Below are 24308 nucleotides of genomic sequence, written 5' to 3' on the forward strand. Positions count from 1 at the left end.
AAGTCATGGATAGGTCTCAAGCCATGAATTTTTGTTTATTGCCCATGACCTGTCCTTGACTTTTACTAAAAATAGCCATGACTAAATTGTAGCCTTAGTCATTTGCCTCCAAATGTCACTGTATTGCTAATAACTAACATCACTCTGTAAAGGCCTATGAAACACTGTGAGAAAAATAAAAAAAAACCCTACCTATATATGTGTATATGTATCTACAACTAGGCACCAACAGGCCTGGCAGGATGGACCAACAAACTCAAAAACAAAAAAAAAAAAAAAAAAAATTTGATGTTTCCCAATAGAGTCTGATGAGCCCTCCTCAAAAAAAAAAAAAAAAAAAAAAAAAAAAAAAGAAAAGAGAGAACTAGAAGAAGAAAGTGAAGAAGAAGAACATGACAGATGACAGACCATAAATTGAATTATAAATTCTTGCTCTGCAAAAAAAAAAAAAAAAAAAGGGTTTTAAATAAAAAAAAAAAAAAAACATACATGATGACATGGAGGCAGAGAGAGCTGAGGAAAAAAAAGAAGGAAAATAATAGATAAAAAAAAAAAAAAAAAAAAACTTTGTCTTCTTTTTTAGTTTAAACTTTTTTAGTTACAAGTAAACCTCTGCAGTGTGTACCGCGCTAGCAGCCTGTTCCTGTTTAGAGCTCCTAGGCACTACCATAATACTATCAATAATAAGTCCTGCTATTGGGGTTCTGCTGCCACTGTTCTCAGTGGTGGTTTCAGACATAGGCAAACTCTTTAGGTGCTACGTTGTAAGGGGCATCATTGCTATCACAACCTCTTTTCTTAGGTATTCACTCCTGAATACAAACAATGCCTGGCAAATGGGGAGTGCTCCGTCAAATGGTACTGCCCCTGAGTGGGGCATAGTTGTCTCACTCGAAGGCCTGGTCCCAGGCAATGGGAACAGGTTTAGTAGGAGCTTGTGTCACTGGTCCTAAAAATCTTTGCACTAACTGGGTGCTCTGAGGGTAGCAGGAGGAGGGGGAAGAGTGAGGGCTGGGCCAGGCAGGCCAGCTGACCATGAATATTATCATGCTTATTTCATCCTCAAAGCACAGGGGGAGGTAGAAGCAGCTGGAATTTGAGTTATAAGTAGGAAAAAAGGTCCAGATTCGCAAAGGTGCTGAGGTGTGGCACCTCTCAGCCTTTCAGTCCCTATCCCTTAGGCACCAGCTGCCTAATGGAATCCTCAGCCCAACGCTAGGTGCTCAGGTTCCCTATACCATGCATGGGGAGAGTTAGGTGCCCAAGCAAAGGATCCTTGGAAGTCAGCAAGTTGAGCAGCGGGTGGCCTAAGCTAGCCAGGAATGAAATGCTGAGTGGAGGGTGGCGAGATGAGGGGTTTAGGTGCTAAGCAGCTGACCTGGTATGCCTGGCTGATGAGTAAGAGATAGACACTGCCTCCCTCCCACTCTGACCCCACTCAGGATTCTCAGCCATGAACCTTCTTGTGGAGTTAGGCACCTAAGCCAAATCAGTCGCTTAGATAGCCTATGTCCTAGCAGCTGAAACAGGCTCATGCTCAGTACCTCTCTCCTGTTCACCTAATGTTTCCCTGTGCCCCAGGCTGTATTTTGTGCTGGTGTGGTGCTGCCCCCTCCGCTTGCTCCCAGCCCTCCTGCCACAGGATCTGATGGGTACATAAGAATGGCCATACTGGGTCAGACTAATGGTCCATCTAGTCCGTATCCTGGTTTCCAACTGTGGTCAATGCCAGATGCTTCAGAGGGAATTAACAGAACAGGCAATCATTGAGTGATTCCCTGTCATCCACTCCCAGCTTCTGGCAAACAGAGGCTAGGGACACACAGAACGCAGGGTTGCACCCCTGACCATCTTGGTAAAGAGCCATTGATGGACCTAGCCTGATGGGCATCAGGTGTTAGGGTGCTCAGAACATGGCTACAGGATTGAGCCTGGCTGGGGAGATAAGCGTTCTGCTGCCTGGGTTTGAGAATCTCACTTCAGGGAGTCTGGGGCTTGAGTTCAGCCTCATTAGCAGCAGGACAGCATCAAAGCTTAGGTGGTTGTACAAATGCTGACTGGCAGAAGCTTAGGCACCTACCGTGGTAGGCAGCAGCTGGTTCTGAAAATGTCAGTGATGCCTACAATGGTGGGCAGAGGCAGACAGGCATGTGAATGCCTTTGAGCATCTGGATTTTTTTTAAACAGGCAAAAAATGCTTCTCTCTACCTTTGCAATCAGATAACTAAGGAATGGCTGATTTTTTTGTTTTTGTTTTTGTTTTGCTACTTTCCAAAAAACTCCAACAATTAGGCTGTAAGCTCTTCAGAGTAGGGACTGTCTTCCTATGTGTTTGTACAGCACCTAGCACAGTGAGGCCTCAATCCTGACTGAAGTCCTTTGGGCACCACTGCAACACAAATAATAAATAGTAATTCCGAGAAACTTCAGCCTGACAGGTAATGTTTTATGTGACTAAAAGCAGGGCGTTAGAATGAAAGTCAGATTGGGCTAGTTAGGCACGTCCCTGGGATGGATGGATTCTACGTCAGGAAGCACAGTGCCTCTTGGAGCTTCCCAGTGCTCAGAAGGACTCATACTCTGGAATGGTGCAACCTCTTCCCCCTGTATGCCCAGCCAGTTCCACTGCACAGTGCAGGCAAGATTGGAGCTAAGACCTTCCTTGTCCTTTCTCCCACCCTTTGGAATGGTGGGTTCCTAGGGATGTGTGGACACTCATAGGATTAACTCTGCCTGATTTACAATTATTCCTGGTCCTTGTGTGAAAGAACACAGTTGCACAGTTTAGACTCATATTGTCATAGTGCGACATTTCATTTTGACTCAGCTGTATATTACATTTTACTGGCTATTTCTAATATGTCAACCTGCCTGCTTATTTTTTTTCCTTTGGTGGGGGAAAAAAAGCTGCATCACAAAAAACAAGTACAGTAGGTGTTCCATGTTCATTATAAATGTACAAAAATGTGTTTTACCATCATACTGCTACAGACTTTTTTTTTTAAATGAGCATTTTTAATCAACTTTGTTCTTATGCTTACGAAATCACATCACCCACAAGGACATCTTACTAAATATACTAAACTCATGCAGTCTGCAAGTACCAAATTTCTAAACTTCATTACTAACATTAATGTTGGCAGTTTTTACTTAGGAACATTTGTTCTCTTCTAAACCTTCAGTATAAGAAATCTAATTGGACTGAACTGTCTTTCAACAATTGAGGGAAATATAGAAGAGAATGCGTAAGAGGGGAAAAGCCCCATATAAAATAAGATGCAAAGATATTTTGAATAGTTACTTCTTTGTTCAGTAAAACATAGTTTTAATGGTTGCCTGGAAAACTAGTGTAGATTCATACCTGATAGTAAAGGATAAATCTGTTTTTAGTTCCTAGAAAGATTAAAATGTTGGCCAACTTAATGGTAATGCATGGTAATACTTTAAAAGCACAGTTTGAAGCGGAAACTAAATTGCATTGAGGTCAGAGCCTAGCTGCAGGAGACTGAGTGTCAGCAGCTTGGGCAAATGGCTTTCTAAACAACAACATTTCCTTTAAACTATAGTTCAGAACACTCAAAGCCAGAGAATTTTTAGCATTCCCACTTTGTGCTAACTGCAGTATATTATGCCTAAATAAGATTTTAAAAATCTTGCCTTGGTATATGACATATAGAGCAGGTTCATAGCAGAGAGGTAGGAAGCATGATCCTATGGTTAGGTACTAGATTGGGACTCAGGAGATCTGAGTTCAATTTCCTTCTTTCCTATGGACTTCCTGTCTGAGCTTAATTCACTTAATTGCTTTGTGTGTCAGTTTACGTACCTCACTTGGGTCATGTGAGGATAAATCCATAAATTCTTGGTAGATGTTTAGATAATACAGGGGTCATAAAACTATCTAGATACTCTTATAAGTTTGAGGAAGAGGGAGCTAGCTATTAGAAACATTCTGAAAGAGTCCTTTCTGGGCATGGTAACCTACACACTTGTATGACTTCCCTGGAGGGGAACTTTCATTCTACGAATGTTTGAACAAATAACCTAAGCGAAGAAGGCGAGTGGAGAAATTAATGTGGCTGAAGTGGAACAACCAGCAAATCAGATAGTCTTAAATGAAGATACAAATTCAATCCTCATCCTTAGCAGCTATCACTGCTCAGAACAATGTTCCAATTAAAAATCAAGCCTGGTTCCACAATGTACACATATAAAAAGGGAATCTACTCCGAAGAGAGAAGGTTTATTTTCTTAGCATTTAGCTTGCCACTGAGGTGAAAAAGAAGAGAGAAATTAAACAACATTTTATAGCAGCAGGAGTGAAAGCAAGTAGATTAAACATAGTCAAGCTCCAGGTAATCTTTAATGACAAAACATACATTTTATGGGACCAGAAGGCTGCATTTTAACTGCTGGAAAAATTCAGTGAAGAGTGTAAAGGAAAAGAGGATCAGGAATTAGAATGATATTTAAAAGGCTCTGAGACCTCCTTCGCTGAGTTGTATCACATTAGCACTAATACTATACTTGCTAAGAACATCATCCATATTTTTTAAACTCCTGGACTTTGATATTCTTTGGGGATACATTTTTTGGATGTGCCCAAATGAATTCGGAGGAGCTAAGTCCATTGTCAAAAGTGTCTAAGTCACATCAGAGCCAAGTCCTATTGGATGTTGATGGATCTTAAGTTCCTAGGTGATTTAGGAACATAAGTCCCATTTTCAAAAGCATCTAAGTCACTGAGGTGCTTTAAAAATTTTTACCCTGGGATTTGTGTGCAGAAAGTGTGACTAAAACAAAGGTAAATCCTTTCTGTGCAAACACTAGTTGTTCTTCCCTTTCCTTTCTCCTTCAGGGAAGTGTAAGTGCCTTGTGAAAAGCAAGATTCTCTTTAGAAACTAATCACTTGCTTGGAAAACATCAAATTACCGGTACTATGGTGGCAGTAAGGTACATAGATAGGAGAATGGACATTGATTTTGGAAAAATAAATGAAAGAGTCAAGGATGGTGTGCAGAGCAGGGAAGAGGGGAATGAGCATAGCTGAGAAACCACAGACCTAGATAGACTGGTTGGAAGGGTGGGGAGAAGGAGATGGAGTGATGTTGGAGACAAGGTGATGGTCAGAGACCAGGAACTCAGCACTATAAAGATCAGAAGGGGAGCAGATCTCAGTGAAGAAAAGATCAAGTGAGTGGTCACTTTGATGAATGTGAGAATTGATCCAAGGCTGAAGGACAAGTAAGGAGGCAAAGGCTGAAGGCAAAGGCTAATGGGTAGGTGGAATGTCATCATGAAAGTTGAGGTCACCAAAGATGAAGGTGGAAGATTGTGATGAGTGGAATATGGAGCGTCATGAGTCAAAATCAAAGAAAATGGAGAGGGCAGAATCAGGTGGACGGTGGATAACAGCATGAGGTGGGGAGAAGACAGGAACTGGGTGGAGCGTTGTTCAAAAATGGAGAAGTGAGAAGGGACTGGAAAGAGGGGGAAAGGAGAAGCCCAATGCTCCCACAATATTCCTTTAGTGACTATTTGGGGTGGGCATGTGTAAGAGGTACACAATGAGCGACAGCTGGGAAGACAGCGTTAGAGATAGGGATCCAGGTTTTAGTGAGTGCCAGGAGATGGAAGAAGCAAGAGATGATGATATTGGGTTTATCAAAGGTAGATGACTAATCTGATTTTTTTTTTATAAGAACTGTTGTTTTTAGACAGAGGAAATGCAGTACATCTAATCATTCTGGACTTCAGTAAAGCATTTAACACCATACCACATAGGAAATTATAAATTAAACTGGAGAAGATGGGGATTAGTAAAATAATTGTAAGGTAGGTAAGGAACTAGCTAAAGGGGAGATGGCATCAGTCGATGCTGGGAGGAGAATTATCAGGTTGGATGTTGAAGTGGATTTCTCATGGACTGGATCTTATTTAAAAATTTAATGACCTTGGCACAAAATGCAGGAGTGTATTAATGAAATTTGCTGATGACATGAAGTTTTATCAATGGAGGCATCGTCAATACAGAGGAGAGCTGGAATATTACACAGGAAGGTGTGCATGACCAACAGGAGTGGAGTAATAGAAATGTGTGAGATCATCACATGTAACAAAAATTCCCCTCCGTAAGTATGGGCCTCATCAGCAGGAAACAACAGAGGAGGAGAAAGAACGCATGCATTAGTTGATCACAGGAATACTATAAGCCACCAATGTAATGCATCCATAAAAGAACCTCACTTAGAAAAGCATGGGTATCAGGTGAGATATCTGGGAAGGTATTTCCAGTAGAGATACAGAAGTAGTAATGCCACTGTACAGGGTTGTGATAAGATCTCATCTGGAATATTATGTACAATTCTAGTCACCCATGTTCAAGAAAGATTAATTCACAGTGGAACAGGTACAGAGAAGAGCTACTAGGATGATCAAGGGAATGGAAGAGTCCATCTTACAAGAGGAGACTAAAAGAGCTTGGCATGTTTAGCCTAGCAAAATGAAGCATAAGAGGGGATATGTTGTTCTCTATGAATACATCAGAAGGGAGTGAACACCAGGGAGGGAGAAGAGCTATTTAAGCTAAAGAACAATGTTGGCACAAGAACTGGCCTTGAATAAATTTAGGCTGGAAATTAGAAGGTTCCTAGCCAGGATTTAGGGGCAGGCAACCCAGAAGATTGACTGCGGTGCTGGGTTGGGATGGCAGGGGGGGGGCTGGGCTTGAGGTGCTGTTTTTGTTGTTAGCGACAAAAGGGAAAATACAATGTTTGAAGTAAAATGTTTCAGGTATCCCATATGTGGATTCATTTTTCACCAATCTTCTAGAATGTTCTGGACCTTTGTAAAAAAACAACCTTACTTGTGGAGAGACTAACATTTTTTATTTCAGCTTGAGCTTTAGAGAGCTAGCTCTTCTCTCTGATGCATAGAATGGAACACACAGACAGGAGATATTTATACATACAGAGAACATGAAAAGGTGGAAGTATGCATACCAACAGGCAGAGTCTAATCTTGTGGAACCTTCCAGACTTTCAGAGAACTACATTTTCCTTGAACCTCCTAGAATGTTGTCAGCCATGCTCTCACAGGCATATAAGGGGCCAGGTGTCACCAGTCAGTCAGTGAGATATCAGAACAAAGTGAAGTGAAGTGAGAGCCCAGCTGTGATATTGTGAACCTTATTTTACTGTGTAATTGTGAAAGTATTCTTGTGTTTTAAGACCTGAAGAGTGTAAGTAGTGACTAAAAAAGGACAAATGCAATAAAAATAAGGTATTCAAACATTTAACAAATAGGGCAAGGGGGGTGCCAAGGACGCTTCTCACCTGGGGTACCATTTAGTTTAGGGCCAGCCCTGTTCCTAGCCATCAGAAGAGTGAGATTCCAGAACAGCCTGGAAGTAGGAGTAGTGGAGGCAAACAACCCAACTAGTTTTAATATGGAGACTAAATTTATTAATGGGATTATATGATGGGGTAGCCTACAATAGTAGGGGACTGGACTTGATGACCCATAATGGACCGATAAGGTCCCTTCCAGTCTTAAGAAGTCATGGATGGAGGTAATGTTTTAAGATATAGAATGGGTATTCCAATGGAAGGAGAAAGAGGGAAGGTCAGAGCTTGGGAATGGGTATGAGGTGAGAGGGGAGAAAGGGTCAGCAAGATTAAGGTGTTGAAGGAGAAGAGTAGAGATGGAGGTAGGAACAGGGATGGGGCAGAGGTCACTGGAAGAAGAGAGGGAGAAGGTGAGTGAGAGGCATACAGATTTGTAGATAATTTTGTGGGAGACATGGAGAAGAAGTTTGGGAGGAGGGAAGAAACTGAAACAGAATCTGAGTGGAGAGAATGACCAGCGGGTAGAGACTAGTCATCAATTATGCTGTGAAACAATCAAAGGTGCTATTGAATAATAGTTCAAAGAACCAGTGAAGCAGTAGTATGGTCAATCTAGGCAGTAAATATGCAAAGCAACAGCAAAATGAATCAATAATGCAGAGAATCTGCAATTAGGTGACTCGGAATCAGTTAAGCAGATAAACAGATGTAAGGAATCAGTTAAGGAATGAATCAGTTATGGAGCAGATGAGTTATGCAGAGAATTAATTACAAAGCGAGTCAAACAGGAAGAGAATTGATTATGGATCAAAAATACAGAGAATTAATTACAGATCAAGTGAGTTATATAGAAGGTAATCAAAGGGATTAGGGTATGGTAATGGATAGTCAATGAGGAAGCTGAATATACCAGGTGTTCTTGAGTGAAGCGAGTAGCCAACTACTAATGAAAAAGGTTATAAATATGTATCCTGCTGAGTACCCAGCTGTGCTGCAATACTGCGCTGCACCAGAAGGCAGGGAGGAGATGGTGGCTGGTCCTGGCTGCAGGCAGATGTGCCAATAGATGCAGGAGAAGTCCTGGTGACTTGCCTGCAGCCATGCTGAGTCTCCAGAGCCCAGTCAAATTTGTGTTTAAAGACTATTCAGTTGCATGAAGGGAATGTGGCCAGAGACTTTGCTTATCTATTTTATTTTGATTGTACCAGAAACCCTGTGTACAAATCAGAAATCCCAGATACGGTTTTCTCTGCTTAACCTTTAACTTTTAGATCTGCTGAGCAGCGTGTACCCTGGCCCTATCATGGTGCTCATAACTCCCCATGAGTATCTAAATATTCAGTACAGACACCTGTAAAGTGCTAAGCATCTATCCTGCCATTACATGCTTCCCACAGACTTTCTACTCTGTCCTACAGCTGTTCCCAGTGACTATGGACCTGTCCCAAATCCTGTTAGAGTTAATAGGAGCCTTTCCATTGACTTCAGTGGGCATTGGATCAGGTCTTATAGCAGTCTACTACTTACAACTAATGGAGCTACTCCTTTACGTTATGTGGTAGAGGCATATGCTTGTGGTACTGAATTGCTCAGGTTTTCTATCTATGTGCATTCATGAGTTCATGACACACACACGATCCCTATTTGCTGTACATATGAGGGATTGCACAACTAGAGTACCTGTCTGGGGTAAAAATATGCATTTGCAAAACTAAAAAATGGCTTGAGGCTGGCTGAAAATTTGTCCTTAAGCATCCTCCAGAACATTATTGGGGGCAGGGGAGGGGAGCAGCTGAATGTCAACACATTGGATGAAGATCTAGTTGCACTGCTGAGCTATCGCAACATGGATAGAATGCATTTTATGTTGTAGTTCCCTTCTATGCTATCCCTTTATTTATTTTTGACAGGGAAATGGTAACTCAGTACTGTAATGAATAGGGTCTTGCATAAATTAATCTGCAAAAATAAGATCAGCTTTTGGATGGCAAAAGAGGCATTTGCCTGGATCAATATTTCATTTTTTCATGGGATAGCATCTGTGATTTAATGTTGCTAAAGAGCCACATAACATGTTAGATTTTGTTTTTCAATTATTTACTGCTACAGTCAATGTATGTCAGATTTTGTTTATTAATTCATGGCTTAGTTCTACAGCTATTTCAGAGCAGAGTGAGAGCATGGAATGACTTGATTATTTTTTCCTTCAAATTAAAAAAAATCATGAAAAAGAAGGAATTAGTAACAGTGTTTAAAATTACACAAAATGCAAATAGGGATTGTGCATCGTTCCATATTCTGTTCCTCCAGTGCCCCTCAATCCTTTCTGGCTTTATGCTCCTACATTCCAGTCCTAGACATCTTTTGAATAGAGTCTGCCAATAATACCAGACTGTGAGGTGGGTCTGTGATATGGATAAATATCCACTATGCACACCACTAACTTGATTTTTGTGTGTGCTCAACACGTGATCTGAATTCAGAATGGGAAAGGATATCTACCCATTGTGCCATTAGCTTAGTTTTTAAATGAAACATGACCATAAGTACATTTAAGGGATATGCAGAACTCCTTCTCAAGTTGAGAAACACAAATGCTTTAAAATGAAGCTACATTGTGCATAAAAGGAATGAGGCTGAAGCAAAGGAGGTAGATCTGGAGTGATGAGGTATATGTGAATCTTCAATGGAGAGGTGTTTATTAAATCCATATGAATAGCAGAAATCATCTAAAGATGGGGCATAAAGGAAGAAAAGGGGGGTGGGGCTAAGAACACAAGGGAATTGGAGTGGAGGAATAGCTGCCAAAATCTTAAAGGCCAGGAAGATAAAAGGAAAGGAAAGAAAGGACAGTGTCAGTAAAGAATAGAATTTTGTAATGGATTGTTATCAGTTTGAGTCAATGGGAATTGAAGAGGCTTAACCCCTCACAGGAGGAGATCAGCACCTGGCAGTAGTGGGCATCCTATGGGGAAAACACTCAATTTTTCAAAGGAACTTTGATACTCAAATGCACGTTGTCTGCTGCTCTATACTATCTGAATATTGTTCAGGTACAGTTCTGGTTCAGGTAAATGGAAAGTTACTGACCTTGTTGCTTTGGTTCCGGTTGTGCAGTATTAGTGGTCTTGCCTTTCTGTGGCTCATTTTTGTCTTTTTTTTCACCCTTAAGGAAACAAACAGAAGAATTTAAGATGTATTTTAGGAAAAAAGTATGGTTCAGGCATAAAAAAATGTGAAAATTCATCACTTAACTGCATTTGTCTCTTTCAACAATCTTTACACCTATAACATTTCTTTTCACTGTTGATGTATGCATGATGTATGGGTATATATATGTATCACACAGAGCCCCCCCCCATACTAGAATGTATATTTATATGCATACTTGAAGATATATATTATAGAGAGAGAGAGAATGGTCAAGTGGTTATGGCCCTACTATAGGACTAGGAAGACCCAGGTCCAGTTCAGTACTCTGCTTGAGACTTCTTAGCTGAACTAGAGCAAGTCACTTAGGGTATGTCTGCACTAAAATTGTCAGGGGTGAATTTCAGTGAGAGGAGATGTGTTCTAATCAATCTAACATAATTAATATAGATGTGGTGGGGGTGGGGCTAGCCACCCCAAGTACAATCCTATCTGAAACTACAGGTGTGTACTTGGGGCTGCTTGTGCAGCTGCACTTCTATTTATAGCACAATAGCTCAATCAGAAATTACACCTTCCAGCTCTAGTGTAGACATGGCCACAATCTCTCTGTACCTCAGTTTCCCATCTGCAAAATGGGGATACTAGTACTTCCCTACTTCACGGAGGTGTTGTGAGGATAAATACATTAAAGACTGAGGCACTCAGATATTTTGGTGACAGGAACCATATAAAATAGATTGTATTGTAACTGAAGTGTTTGTCCAAGGACACAGTTATTATTCAGTTAACAGTAAGTATCTTCATTAACTATGTTGGGCTATTCTCCTGCAGTAGGGACAGTTGGTGGCTGCCCAATGTTTCCTGCCCTCAACCATTTTTTTAAATATGAATAATTTAAGTTTCCTTGCAAGACATCACAAATGTTTACCATCCCAGGCACAAAGCTGACTTGTTTGCTATTTATCACAGTGATTGATGATGAAAAAATTACTGATATTTTACTTGACCATCAAAAAATACTAAATTTGGATGAGCAAGAGAGGAAAACTTAAACCGGCTCTAGGTAAGGGCTCGGGCTTTTTTTGGGAGGAGGGAGGCAAGAGGGGGAAGCAAAAAACTAGGCACCACAGGGCATATGAAAATGAAAAGGTTTTGTTTTGTTTTGAAAAAGTTAACAACTTTTTACATTAATTTTGGGTTTGTTTTGAGTTTTCGATGAAAGGTTGGATTGGTTCTTATTTTACTCTGAGTGTTTGGTCTTCCCTAACTTTGATCACAGGATCTTTGTATTCTGAGAGTTTGATTCTGAGACCTTCGGAAACAAACAAACATGTACAACTGCAATTCTAGAGAATCTGTGCATTCTCAGGGTAGTGTGGGTGTGTAGCAGAATCTGGGAATATTTTGTTTGCTTCTCAGTTGCTAAGTTTAGCTATACAGTCTTTTGCCGTACAGGTTGTTTATTCTGTTTCAGGCTGTTGCTCATGTGAGCCCCGAATACAGTCATGTTAGTTAATACTTGTGAAATGCTCTGAAGATGTACAATGTTACACAAATATTATTCCCACATTCCATCTTCTTTTACATGGTTTTTCTTTACAGAGCTTTCATGAACAGTATGCTTTGGTCTTTGATTCATCTATCAGCTTGCAACCTGGATCACTCAGTGCATCTTTCCAGGTGGAGTTGGAGGTCCAGGTTGTGAAGAGTACTAGGCAGAAGTGTGGACACATCAGAAAATACTTGGCCTGTGTGTAGGACTGGTTGTGTGTATAGAGTAGGTTGTGTGTGTCACAGGGTGACACTGGCCCTTTAAGAGGCAGTGGGGTCCAATTCATCATCTGCCTCCTAGTTAGGCTTAAAAGAGGGCACATGGGCCTGAGAGGAGACAGAGACCTGGAGAGTTAGTTGGCTGAGAGCACAGACTGGAGGAACAAGGAAAATGGCAGTTGAGAGCTGCTAGGGAGACCAGAATACTTTGCAGGCCCACCCTGGGAAGAGGGAGGAATTGACAGCTGGTGGAGGGGCTGGCCTGCTGACCTTCCAGGGCTAGGGAGCCAGTGCAGGATAGCTGAAAAGGGCAAGGCTAGGAGGCCAACAGAGGGGCGAGTTTGCTGACCTTCTAAGCTAGTCCGTCCATGCAGGGTGGCTGAAAGGGGCTGAGTCTTTGGACTGTGTTTTGAGCAGAAGAGTCATGAGACTGGGTACCCTCAGCGGGGTGGCTTGGCAAGTGGAGGGTCCCTGGAACAAGGGCGGGAAGGAATAGGGAATTGAGTGCTGGTGGTCTCGTGGGTGGGTGACCTAGAAGTGATATCTCTGGACAAAGGAACTGAAGACTTCTCTACCTTTATTTGTATAGAGCATTGTGTGTGTAAATGAATAAACTATGCTCAGAGATGGGCCTTTGTACTGAACAGTGAAAGAGACTGTGCTCTTTTTATGGCTGGATCCTGGGGAAACTGAGGCAGATGCACATGGTGTGTCTTGTTGAAGGACGGTGCTCCAGGTGGGTCCTCTTTATGAGAGGCCATTTAAGAGTGTAGCTAGAAAAAAATTATTTATACTGAGAACAGATGTGCCATTTGTAATATGCCAGATTATGAGGAAATGAGCTGGTCACACTCAGTTTCTTTCATGAAAAGTGGTATAATTGATGTGAGTAAACAGAAGAGCAGAAAGTAAAACAAAAAACACATGGCCAATGCTCAAACTCACACATTTGCTATATACACACCTTCATTTTCTGTAGGTAGTTCTAAGTGTAGAAAGGCAGTAACTGGGTGCTTTCCTTCTTAGTACTCACTCTTAGCATGCATACACTAGTTCTCTCACCACCAGCATTTTACAATTTCTCATTACTTTTTTTAAAAAATAACTCCCTCTTTATTTGGTGTGGACTCTGGAATTTTCCCTCTAGCTCCTCCTCCTATCAACCCTAGAGCAGGGTAAGGCTGCCTGCTCTGTCTTTAGAGAAATAAGCCTGACCTGTATTGCTGGAAACAATCAAAGTCTTCCTGCAGTGGAAACCTTCCCCCAGGTAAGTATCAGTCAGAAGAAACTTTCCAGACCTATTTATAAGAAATCTAGTGGCTACCAATACAGAAACAGACAAACGAAGGCACAACACAAGCAACCTTGTTTCTCCATTCTCCAGGTCAATTAAAGGTATAGTAGCACCGCTCCTGAAAGCAAAATCAGCTCGGGGTGGGGGGACACAAAAAACAAATTCTAGAAGGCCAAACAATCCCTCGGGCAAATCTCAGTATAAAACACAGGACATTATTATCCACAGCTGCTGGTAATACATATAACTCAGCATGACCACTATCCCAGCAGGATGTAAAATAATTGAGTTATCAGGATAATAATAGTGATGGATGCACCTCTACATTTTTATATAAAATTCCTAAAGTGTATTGCCTATCCAAATAGTATACGAATTGGTATGTATCACTCCAGGTCTCTAGTCCTACCAGTGAAGCAGTTCCTGTGGGATCAGAGGGTGGACTATCTAAGAGACTTTGCAATATGTGATACACTCTACAATTTAGGTTCTATAGGGCCTTTTGTAACTGAACAGTAGAAAATCAGTGGATCAAAATGGAGAGCTTATGTACTGTGGCACTGGCGGCACATCTGGTGCCAAAAGAGGACTTCCAGAGAGGTGGACTATTATCCTACCCCAAGAGGAAACCAAATGCCAGAATAGAGGAGCAGGCTGCCTCATCAATCCAGAAGATGAGACAAGATACTTGAGGGCTGGGGGCAGGGGGTGTGTAAGGCAGCTGGGCTGCAGAATATCCTGTGTACCAAATCGGAGTGCCACAGAATTCAGGATTCTTGTCTCACAATTTATATCCAGGTTAAGTGGTGTATACAGGGCCTTGACTATGCTGTATCTTGCCACTTTTGATCAAACACATCCCATTTGGGGGATATTTGAGCACAAGTGCAGAACATATGCAGAGCTCTCAGAATGTGTATTTTTAGCATGTTATAGCAATTAGGGCCCAGGCCTGTTGTGCATCCCTGAAACAGAAAATTATTCCACTTCTTAACATGGTTGTGTTGATTGGAGGTAAGATAAAATACAGGTTGGGCTGATCAAAATTTGCCACTTACCCAGATGGATACAATTTCAAGAACTTTAAATAAATGAACCTCATTTTCCAGATATCCTTCCATCTTTGAACATTCCAGTTAGCGTCCATTTTAGTCAAAACTATGAAGTTGTTAGGAGGCCACCAGGTGCGTCCCCTAGGGCAGTGCTACCAGAAGAGATGTCATAGGGATGGTTAACACTGGCAGAGGTGGTGCTAGCTGATTGGGGGCCCTAAAACAGAATATTTCCCTCCCAACACACACTAAAGAAGTGAATAGGGAGCCCCCCATGAGCTGCTCAGGGCCCTAAGCAATTGATTAATCCGCTTATGCCTAGTGCTGGCTCTCAACACTGGTCAGATTGTGACCTTGGAGGTGACACTGCACATCCTAGAGTGATAAATAATATTGTGGTTTGCCAGTGTTTGGTATACTTGGGCAGACATTTTTATTTGTGGGAGAAAATGAGTTCCCTGAATAGGATTCTTGATGTTAAAAAGTCATTTAATTAAAGTAATAAAGGAAGAATTTCCTTTGCTCCCAAAGCAGCAATTAAGATTAAAGGCACTGGACTGATTGTAAACCATTTGTTTTGCTTTGGTTACCAATATCCCAATGACTTGCCCTGTGAAATTATGAGTTATGGCAGGTTACAGCAAATTCTGGTTACTAAAAATCCTCATTTAAAAAAGCCAACTAAATGAATGCTTTTTTGGCCTTACATAGCCTTGAGTTTTTAAATTTTCCATTAATGTACAGTGCATAAGTGAGTTAATACTTTAAACCAATATTTATTTTTAATAATGGAATGAAAAGATAGCTTTTCTATAGATTTCAACTGGAACTATTTTTGTAAGACATAGCCAAATGATATATGAAGACTGTTACTAAGTTACTTTGTCTTTCCAAGACCTTATATGGCCCAGTAATCATTCAGGATAGGCCCGTTTGTAAAGCAGCTAGCCCAGTGTGAGTGACAGTATGAAGAAAATATAAGGAAAACAAGGAGCAACCCAAAAGGCAGCTGTCATTTAGCACAGATGAGGCTATTCAATACAGTAAGCTTCTGGGAAAATCTAAGTTTTGGTTATTGCTACATCTAATTAAATCAGTGATTTCCAAGCACAAACATAATATTAATGGATCTGGGTAAGATTAAATACTCTACCTGCCCTGTGGGTGGTGGCTGTTGGGGTGGTGGGTTAGGAGGGGCCTCTTCATCCTTGGACTTCTCCTCCTCTGGTTTTTGCTTCACTTTGGTGAATCTTGCTTTCAGTTTATTAAACATCTTGCCCAGGAGACTGTTTTGAAACCTCTGCTGCTCTTTTACTGTCAACAGAGACAGCCCATGGCTTTTCTTGCTACTACTGTTCAAGCCAATTAGACATTTAATCAGGGTTTAGTTCTGGTTAATGCCTTGAAGCAACTCCCTACGTGGACAGGCTGTTCCAGTAACTGCTTTTCTTGCCATTATTACTTTTGTTTTATATCCTAGAATAAGTGATGTCTAGCTTAATCGTTAAAAATTATGCAGAGACTTTAAGTTTCTACATAAATGTATATTTGGAAGAATAGTGCCTGTCTTCTGGCTGGGGCAAAGCAATGTCCTATGTTTTATATCACACCCAGAGTATTTAACATTAATTTATAATTTTGCATTTACAGTCAAAGTTTAGTCATAAAGGCATTTAGAGTCTAACTGGGAAATGAAAAAGGTTAATTGGCCAATCATCCTAGTGCTGCACCTTCTACACAGTGGATTACACGAGTTCTCCAGGATTAATTCCCTCTGCAATCCTGATGCATTCATCTAACAAGTGACATTAAACAGTGTAAGGTGTCCTTTGAACTCAGTGCTAATTTTTAGCAAGTTTATGCCTTTCAGCTAAAGAGAGCTGCATATTTCAGATTAATAAAGAAAGGTAAAAATTTTTCCAAATGAAATCCCAACCAATACTATTTTATAGAAAAGCCTTTGGTGATAATTTTGAACAGATCAAGATTTTTGAGACAGTACTACCAATTTTAATAGATGGTGATTTTTAAACTGGTGTTTGGACCTAATAGATTTGAAAAGAAAATTATATTCATATTATGAATTTTATAGGATGACTTAAAAACTCTATAAAAAGGATACCATTCTCTAAAAAATTAAATAGATCCAGCAATTTCCATATAACCATATTAGACATCTTTAGAACCTCATTGGTTTAGTCCCTATTAAATTCTTCAGGAAGTTTCCATAAAGGAAATATATATATTTAAAATACTAGATCAAACTATTGAAAAAGTAAATTTTATATAGCTGAACACCCATGTAAACTATTTTGGGCAGGAACCATCTCCTACTATATGTTTCTACAGTGCCTAGTACAATGGGCCATGATCATGGTTGAGGCCTCTAGATGTTACCATAATACAAATAATAGTAATGTTCATCCATCAATATACAGGCTTTGATCCTGCAGTGAGCCCCATCTGGTCAGAGCCCTGTGCCCATGTGGAGCCCCATCAGTCATATGTGCTCAGAAGTCCATTTATGTGACTCTCATTGTGGGATGGGAGCCACGGTTCTCAGATTTTCAATTAAGTTGAAATTTAGAAGTGCCCTCTTTATTAACATGCATTTTCTGGTTTAACAAGTCAGATGACTTTCCCTCTCCCTTACTCTAAATAAACCAAATAATTCTATCAGAAGCTTTAGACCACATTAACTCTTACATGTGGTAAATTGCAACAATTAAATTAGAAATACATAAAACCATTTTCACTGGATTAATTATACAATCTGGATTATAGTTTTATCTTTTGCATCTCAGATTCTGGCCACATACTCTTTCTTCTATTTGTCTAATAACAGAGACATTTTAAGGAGGAAAAAATATAAGAACATGAATCAGTTAAAGAAGCCTATTTGTTCTTTTAGTGGATTAAATTGGGATTTGTTCAAGTCTTAATGGATTGCTACATGAGAATTACACCTGGAGACTGAACCTCTTGCAGAACTCCTGGTACCTCATTATGAAACTGAAGTCCTCTTTTTTTTTTTTTTTTGAACCTTTATAAAGGTCTGTTTTGATTGTTTTTCTTGTAGGTTTTTACCATCTGTAATATAATACAATTAAAACGTGTTACATTCATTAAAGGGAAAAATAGGCACTCTGAAGCATTTCTGCAGACTTACATGCTTTTCTTTTTAAAAGGTTTCAGTAAGTAGCAGTGCTTTACCTCTTTTTGATTATAATATTTGTGCTGCTTTTAATTTATAATTAAAATGCACGAGAAAGGAATGTAATAGATACTATGAGGAAAATGCCTTTGGGAACCTGTTAGTAACTATTGACATCTGTGAATAATGAATGTTATATTGGTTTAGGCTGTGACTAATGGAATAAATGTTTAGAAAAAACCCTCTATATGTTACCATTTCATGAACAGTAATCAGGTCATCATGAACCTGATACACTGGTACAAATGGGGCTACTTGTTCACCTCCTGCTCTTACATATCGCTGACTCTGGATAGGTGATTAGCTTGCTCCAATATTTGGTTATTTTTATGTACTATCTATATTTAGTTATTTTTATCATCTATTGAACACAGTAAAAGCACTTCAGCTAATTGAACATCATGATCTGCTGCTAAGTAAGAAGATTAATGGTGTGGCAGGCAAGGCAGATAAGCTAATTGGATACAGGCTCTTAGCTATGTTGGCTTTCACCGATATTTACTATATGTTGTATTTATAGTCAAATCTAAAGGATTTAGGGATTTCTGAGCTGCCTTGTGCTTTCTTTTGATACAGGTGGAGTACATCCGAATGTATAATAATGTATCCTCTGCAGTTACAAAGATTATTTCAAGAGCTGACAGCTTTACAATATATACTTTAACTCCTTGAGAAATGCCACAAGATACTCCTTCATTTATTTCAAAGAACACTTTTTCCTTCTGTTGAAACTTTAGTTCCTTTACTATTTAAGTGAATGGCATAGTTTCAGGGTTTCCATATTTTTGTAACCTTTTTGTAGAAGTGTTACAACATCAAAGCAGATTTTAAACTGCATGATCACACATGTAATAGTATGAATATAATTATGTTCCAGAATTTGTGAAAGGGATTAATCTTTATATGAGGTATTCTTGGATCTTAAAGAGGAAGGCCAGTTAAAAATCTCTCAGAATACCAATTTGGCTAAATTTTGTGGCTGAGATTGTGTGCACATATAAATAAATACAACATATTAAATCCTAGCCATCATTAAATCTAACTTTGAATCCCCTGTGTTCCTTAATATAATTGTATACCATGATGTGGCATTTACATGTTTTAATATAGTTTACAGAATTAATCCATTATGGCTAACAAACAAATCCCAAATTGTTTAATAGTTAAATTAAGGGGACTTGGAGATTAGAAACTAGAGTTAGTGATGACCAAATGTTTATAATGGATAAATATTGTCTGATTTTTTTTCATTATTGCAAGTAATAATGTACCTAAAATCATCTCTTGGCTAGCTAAGAAATGAGGAGAGACTATGCTGCTATACAGTGGATCAAATTTCTATAGCTTTTACCTACTACAAGCATGACAATATATATTTCACCCCCATATAATAATTTTTCTCTTTTTGGTAAAGTTAAATGAAGTGCAATAAAACTTGTACAAATTCACGCGCATGCTGAGAATGGAAAAAGGGGGAGTTTGAAGCAGGGATGTTACAACTAAGTTTTCCTCAAAGTTGAAATCCATCAACTTCATGAAGAAGTGAGCTGTAGCTCATGAAAGCTCATGCTAAAATAAATTTGTTAGTCTCTAAGGTGCCACAAGTACTCCTGTTCTTTTTTCAAAGCAACATGTTTCTGTATTTATTTTTTTTTTAATGTACACACAGGCCAAAATACATGTCTTTAGATTAGACTAGGTGACTTATTAATAAAATATCTGTGAAAGAGAAACCAATGACTCACTAAATCAGTGCCTGAACTGAACACAAAATGGCAACCACTTTCAAACTCCTAGAAATTTTAAATTGCAGTATGCAGGAAACAAAAGGGTAAATTACAGTGCTACATACATCACATTCGTCCTTCACATTTTGCTAACTGTGATTGTAGATATGACTAGATTGGTGTAGGATGCTCGGTTTGGTTTTGTCAGGCCTGGCACTTACCCCACTGTATGTGTGAGAATGTGAACAAGTCAACACTTTTTCCAAAAGGCATAATGTTCTGGGATTCCTTGGTCAGCTAAAATATATACGGCTGCAATAGTCAGTAGCTTGAGATCAATGGGAAATGTGTGGTACACTTGGGACCCAGGTGCAATGACTGCATGGCTATCAGTATATTTAATGGACAAATCTGTGAGAATGCCATTGCTTTGAATTTCAATAGAGGCTTTGAATTCCAATAGAGGCTTTGTCAATCTGTCTTGTTTGTGAATGTAGGTATACATCTATAGATAACTTTCCCAGTTTTTTTCTGTTTTCCATCAAACCAGATGTAGATTGTGTGTGGCAATGATCACACCCTGCATTTCCCCTCTATTCTGATCTTACCACCATGCAAAACTGAACTTGAAAATCCATTACTTCTTAAGCATGCAACTTGAGTTTATACAACTTCTCTGTGGTGCAAGGATTTTACTAGATAAAGCAGCACAGCTTTCTTCAGAAGCCTATCACAATGAAACAAATTCTAAATGGAGTTTCTACTAAGTCTCTCTCTCTAGTTTTTCTTGAACACATTTTTAATTTGACAGTTGCTCCTAGTTTAAGAATACATGTTAGTATTTTCTGTTGAAATTAATCTCCCTATCCAATTCACTCACACTTGGTTTCATCCTCAACTGATAGTAATTCACAGGTGGACTCACTGTTTCTCAGCTACAGTGAAGTGGGTATTGATTTTAGGAAATACCTGACTGATAGATCCTCCATCATTGCAATGACCAGCCATGTGCAGACCCAGATCCACAAAATGCCTTAGGCACCGAACTCCCGACTTTAGGCACCACTGAGATCATCAAAACTCCTGCTCATCTGCCACCTAACACTGGAGGGGCCTCTAATACCATGGTATCTACATTTTTGCTCTAAAAGTCACCTAGGCACCTACATTTCTGCCCCTGGAAAATGTTTCAGTCTGGGCACCTATCTCAACACAGGTGAAACTAGGTGTTGCCCCACCTATCTTGCCTGGAGGGCCAATCTGGCAAGTGTCCTCATAGCATGCCTAACGCTACACAAAGAAGTGGGGAGGGAAGGAATTCCTTATATGCTACTGCTTCTATCATTCTCATGAGATGTGGGAGATCCCAGTTCAATTCTCCCCTCTGCCTGATGAGGAGAAAGGATTTAGAAGATGGGTTTCCTATCTTTCAGGTGAGTGGCTTAACCACTAGACTAGAAAGTCATTCTCATGCTCTTGGTGGCCCGATGCATATTTCATTATTTATAGACAGTAGGACAGTTTCAAGAGGAGACATTGAGAGACTCCTCTGTCAGAATGTTCAGGGCATGGATCTCAGCCATGGGAAGCCTCTGTTCCAATCCTTACTCCATATCAGGCAGAGGGGGGGGGGAATTGAACTGGGGTTTCCTACATCTCAAGTCAGGGCCCTAACCATGGGGCTAAAGGTTATGAGGAAGGCTGGTGCCACCTCCCTTCCACCAGCTGTTTTGTGCAGAGTTAGGCATGCATTGTATACCTTCTTGCAGGAAATGTCTTAGGCACCTGACTCCAAGAGAGGGGTCCTGGCTGTGGATCACAAATGCAGATAGGCACCTCCCTCCAGCCTAGAGTTAAGCACCTGAATCCCTGAGAGGGGCAGGGATTACAATACACCATCTCCTTGGCATCTGCTTTTGGTTAGCTTAGGAGGCTCCCTGCCTAGCATGTTGGGCATTTGTGGATCCCATTCTTAGGAGCCTCCCTCCCCTGATGCATTGTGTACAGAGCCTAGGCACCAAACTCAGGGTTTCTGGATTCCACTGGGTTACTAGGCACCTAAAGTTGGACATTGGAATGCTCATTGTTGCAATGTCTAAGTCTTTTTGTGGATTTGGGCGGTGCTCCCTACATAGTATTAATCAATGACAAAGAATATACATACTGAATTCAGACATGATGGGGATAAGTATGCAGGATTTGGAAACTGAATGTGTCAGTCCATAGTTTAGGAAGTTATAATAACCTGTATAAGTATTTATTTGACTAAGTAGACACTGCATATTGATACTGGCATATTTTAAAGACCAGAATATAAGAAATGTGAATCAGAGAGGTGGAGATCATTGAGGAAAAACAGAGATGGGAAACCTGCCTTGCTGCTCTTTATTGGTTTGCAGGGTCAATGGAAGGGCTCAATGACTGCTCTAGGCTAAGCCAGTCAGAGTAAGGGGCAGGGGGACTTAGCCTGTCCACCATCAGTTCACTTTTACAACACTGGATAGCTTTGTGGCTCTTTATTATTATCCTTTATGGTCATCATTGTTCAATACCACAGGGCCTTTCACCTCTGACACTGGCAGAGGTGACTCAGGTCAAATTATCACAACAGTGGTACATGTACAAGGAGCCTCTCCCTCTTTGTGTGCCTTGTGTACCATTTACAAACTGCAGTCTCTGTACTTAAGATGAAGGAACTGCTGCCCCTCCTACAAGTGGGGCTTCTGCCCCACCACAAAGAGGAGGACATGAGACTTGGGGGAGCAGTCTGCACCAGGCAGTGTCCCCTCTGTACACTGGACTGTAAGGGAGAATTGTCCCACCTGAGCTCCCACTGGAATCAGTCTCACCTCAGATCATGGGCTAGCAGGCACACATTGGCACTTACAACATCTGGGTAGGGTAACAATATCTATTTACAACGTGCCAGATTGTGTCAAGCATTGAACATTTTCAAGTTAAAGAGTGCATGACTCCATTTATTTCTCCAGTTCTAACACATCAGCATGTACTAGACATAGGAACACATTCTTTGTCTTATACTGTAGGCGGGAGAACTGCCCTCACACAGTCTGCTCATTCTGATGCTATCAATACAGTCCCTTCTGTTGCACTAAAAGCCAGTACAGGCATGTGCTTTTTCAGGAAAATATGTAGGCCAAGTCATTGGAGCTTTGCAAAATGTTCAAGCCAAGCTGCTCATGAACTCAGAATAGCCTTTGTTTTAAGTCTGACCTGTGTTAACAATCTTCAACCTAGGCTCTTAAAAGCCTGGTGAATGTGGACTGAGGTTGTTAACTCATCAGGGAATATGGCAAAACCCCTTCCCCTCCCATGTTCCCCACTCCTGGAACTGTCTGATGAAGATAAATCAGGTGACAAGAGGGGACAGCTAGAAGGGTAGAAATAAATTTCCTGTAGGAAAGTCCTCTTAGACACTTAAGTCTGTAAACTTGAACTTCAAAGTTAACCTCCATGACTTGACTTCCAACCTGTGTCAACCAAATTGACAAATTCTGTATGTGAACTCCTTCACAAATGGCTTACACTGCTCTGACAGGCATGCACAGTTGAGAACAAATTGTCTTGGTGAAAATATTCTTCCCAGGATGCCACTGGGATCAGTGAGATCTTCTCTGAAACACATACTGAAAGAATAGGCTGCGTCATGTAAACCTGGCCAAGTGGCTAAGGATTTGTGGCAAAAACAAAATAATTTTTTTTCTTTGTAAAATGGCAGTACCCCAACATTATGGTCTTTCCTCTGTACCCTTTTTAGAATATGAATATTTTTGTTACAATCTTTGATCCTAGCATTGGGCACAATCTTAGTAAATTCTCTGAAGTTGCATATCTGATCTATAACCATCTTAGGCCAATGTGACCTACGCAGCTGCATAAAACTCTGCTTTTCCTGAGGCCCCAGCCACATTTCATCTAGAGTGCAATCACCATCTCCTTTCTGCAGTGCTATGTGATCCCAGCACCAGCAAGTCATGAGAAAGATTAAATTTCCTAATTACCCATTCCTGCTTCCTGAAAGGAGGGTTGTAGTTCCATTGCATCTGCTTGCTGCCTTATTCATGTAGGGAAGTCACTGGAACCCATGCAGTCTCCCAAACTGGTAGGGAGGAAATAGCATCAATGTGAGAAGGCTACAAGACACAATTAGAGGGTTTATTCTACATAAATGGCAGAAAGCGAGGGAGAGAGTGGGTGGGTGGGGTGGAAATGGAACGTCTTTATAAGTGAGGAGGAGAGAGGGGTCAGAACCCCGGCAAAGTTTGGGGAAGTTCAGATCTGTACTTATAGTTAGTGACTCTGGGCCCGCTAATATGAAGAGTGGAGCTGGTCAAAAAAGAAAAACATTTTTTTTCTGAAATTTTGAAAGTTTTGTTTCTGTACAAAAGTTTTCAACTCAAAACTTCATTTTGATGTGGGAACTCCCCACTTCTGCTCTCATCCACTAGAAAAAGGGGAAGGAGGAAACAAAAATATGGGCAAGTTAGAAAGGAAAAATACCTTTTTTTTTAAAAAAAAATATTTTTTCCATTTGGAAAAATAAGTGGAGAAGGAAGGAGTAGAAAAGGAATATAGCAAAGAATATTTTTAGATACCTTACTTTTGGTTTGAATTTGTTGAGAAATAGGAAATTTGCAACAACATTTTGATTTCTTGAAAAGAGTTTTTCAACGTTTTACTTTTGGTCAAAACATTTTGACCATCCTAATTTGAATAACGAAGGAACCCTCA

At 40.2% G+C, this 24308-nt stretch overlaps 1 protein-coding gene across 1 annotated transcript in view; it reads right to left on the reverse strand.

Moving 5' to 3' along the window:
• Positions 1–15931, reverse strand: part of CNGB3 (cyclic nucleotide gated channel subunit beta 3) — a 99939-nt gene extending 84008 nt beyond the window's left edge. The window contains exons 1-2 of the mRNA XM_039525156.1: positions 15769–15931; positions 10437–10512 (exon numbers count right to left, since the gene is read on the reverse strand). Of these exons, the coding sequence (XP_039381090.1) occupies positions 10437–10512; positions 15769–15888 (196 nt within the window). The 5' untranslated portion in view covers positions 15889–15931. The remainder of the gene's footprint in view (positions 1–10436; positions 10513–15768) is intronic.
• Positions 15932–24308: the final 8377 nt, after the last annotated feature.

This window comes from Mauremys reevesii, linkage group 2 (genome assembly GCF_016161935.1).
Source record: "Mauremys reevesii isolate NIE-2019 linkage group 2, ASM1616193v1, whole genome shotgun sequence".
Lineage (NCBI taxonomy): Eukaryota > Metazoa > Chordata > Testudines > Geoemydidae > Mauremys > Mauremys reevesii.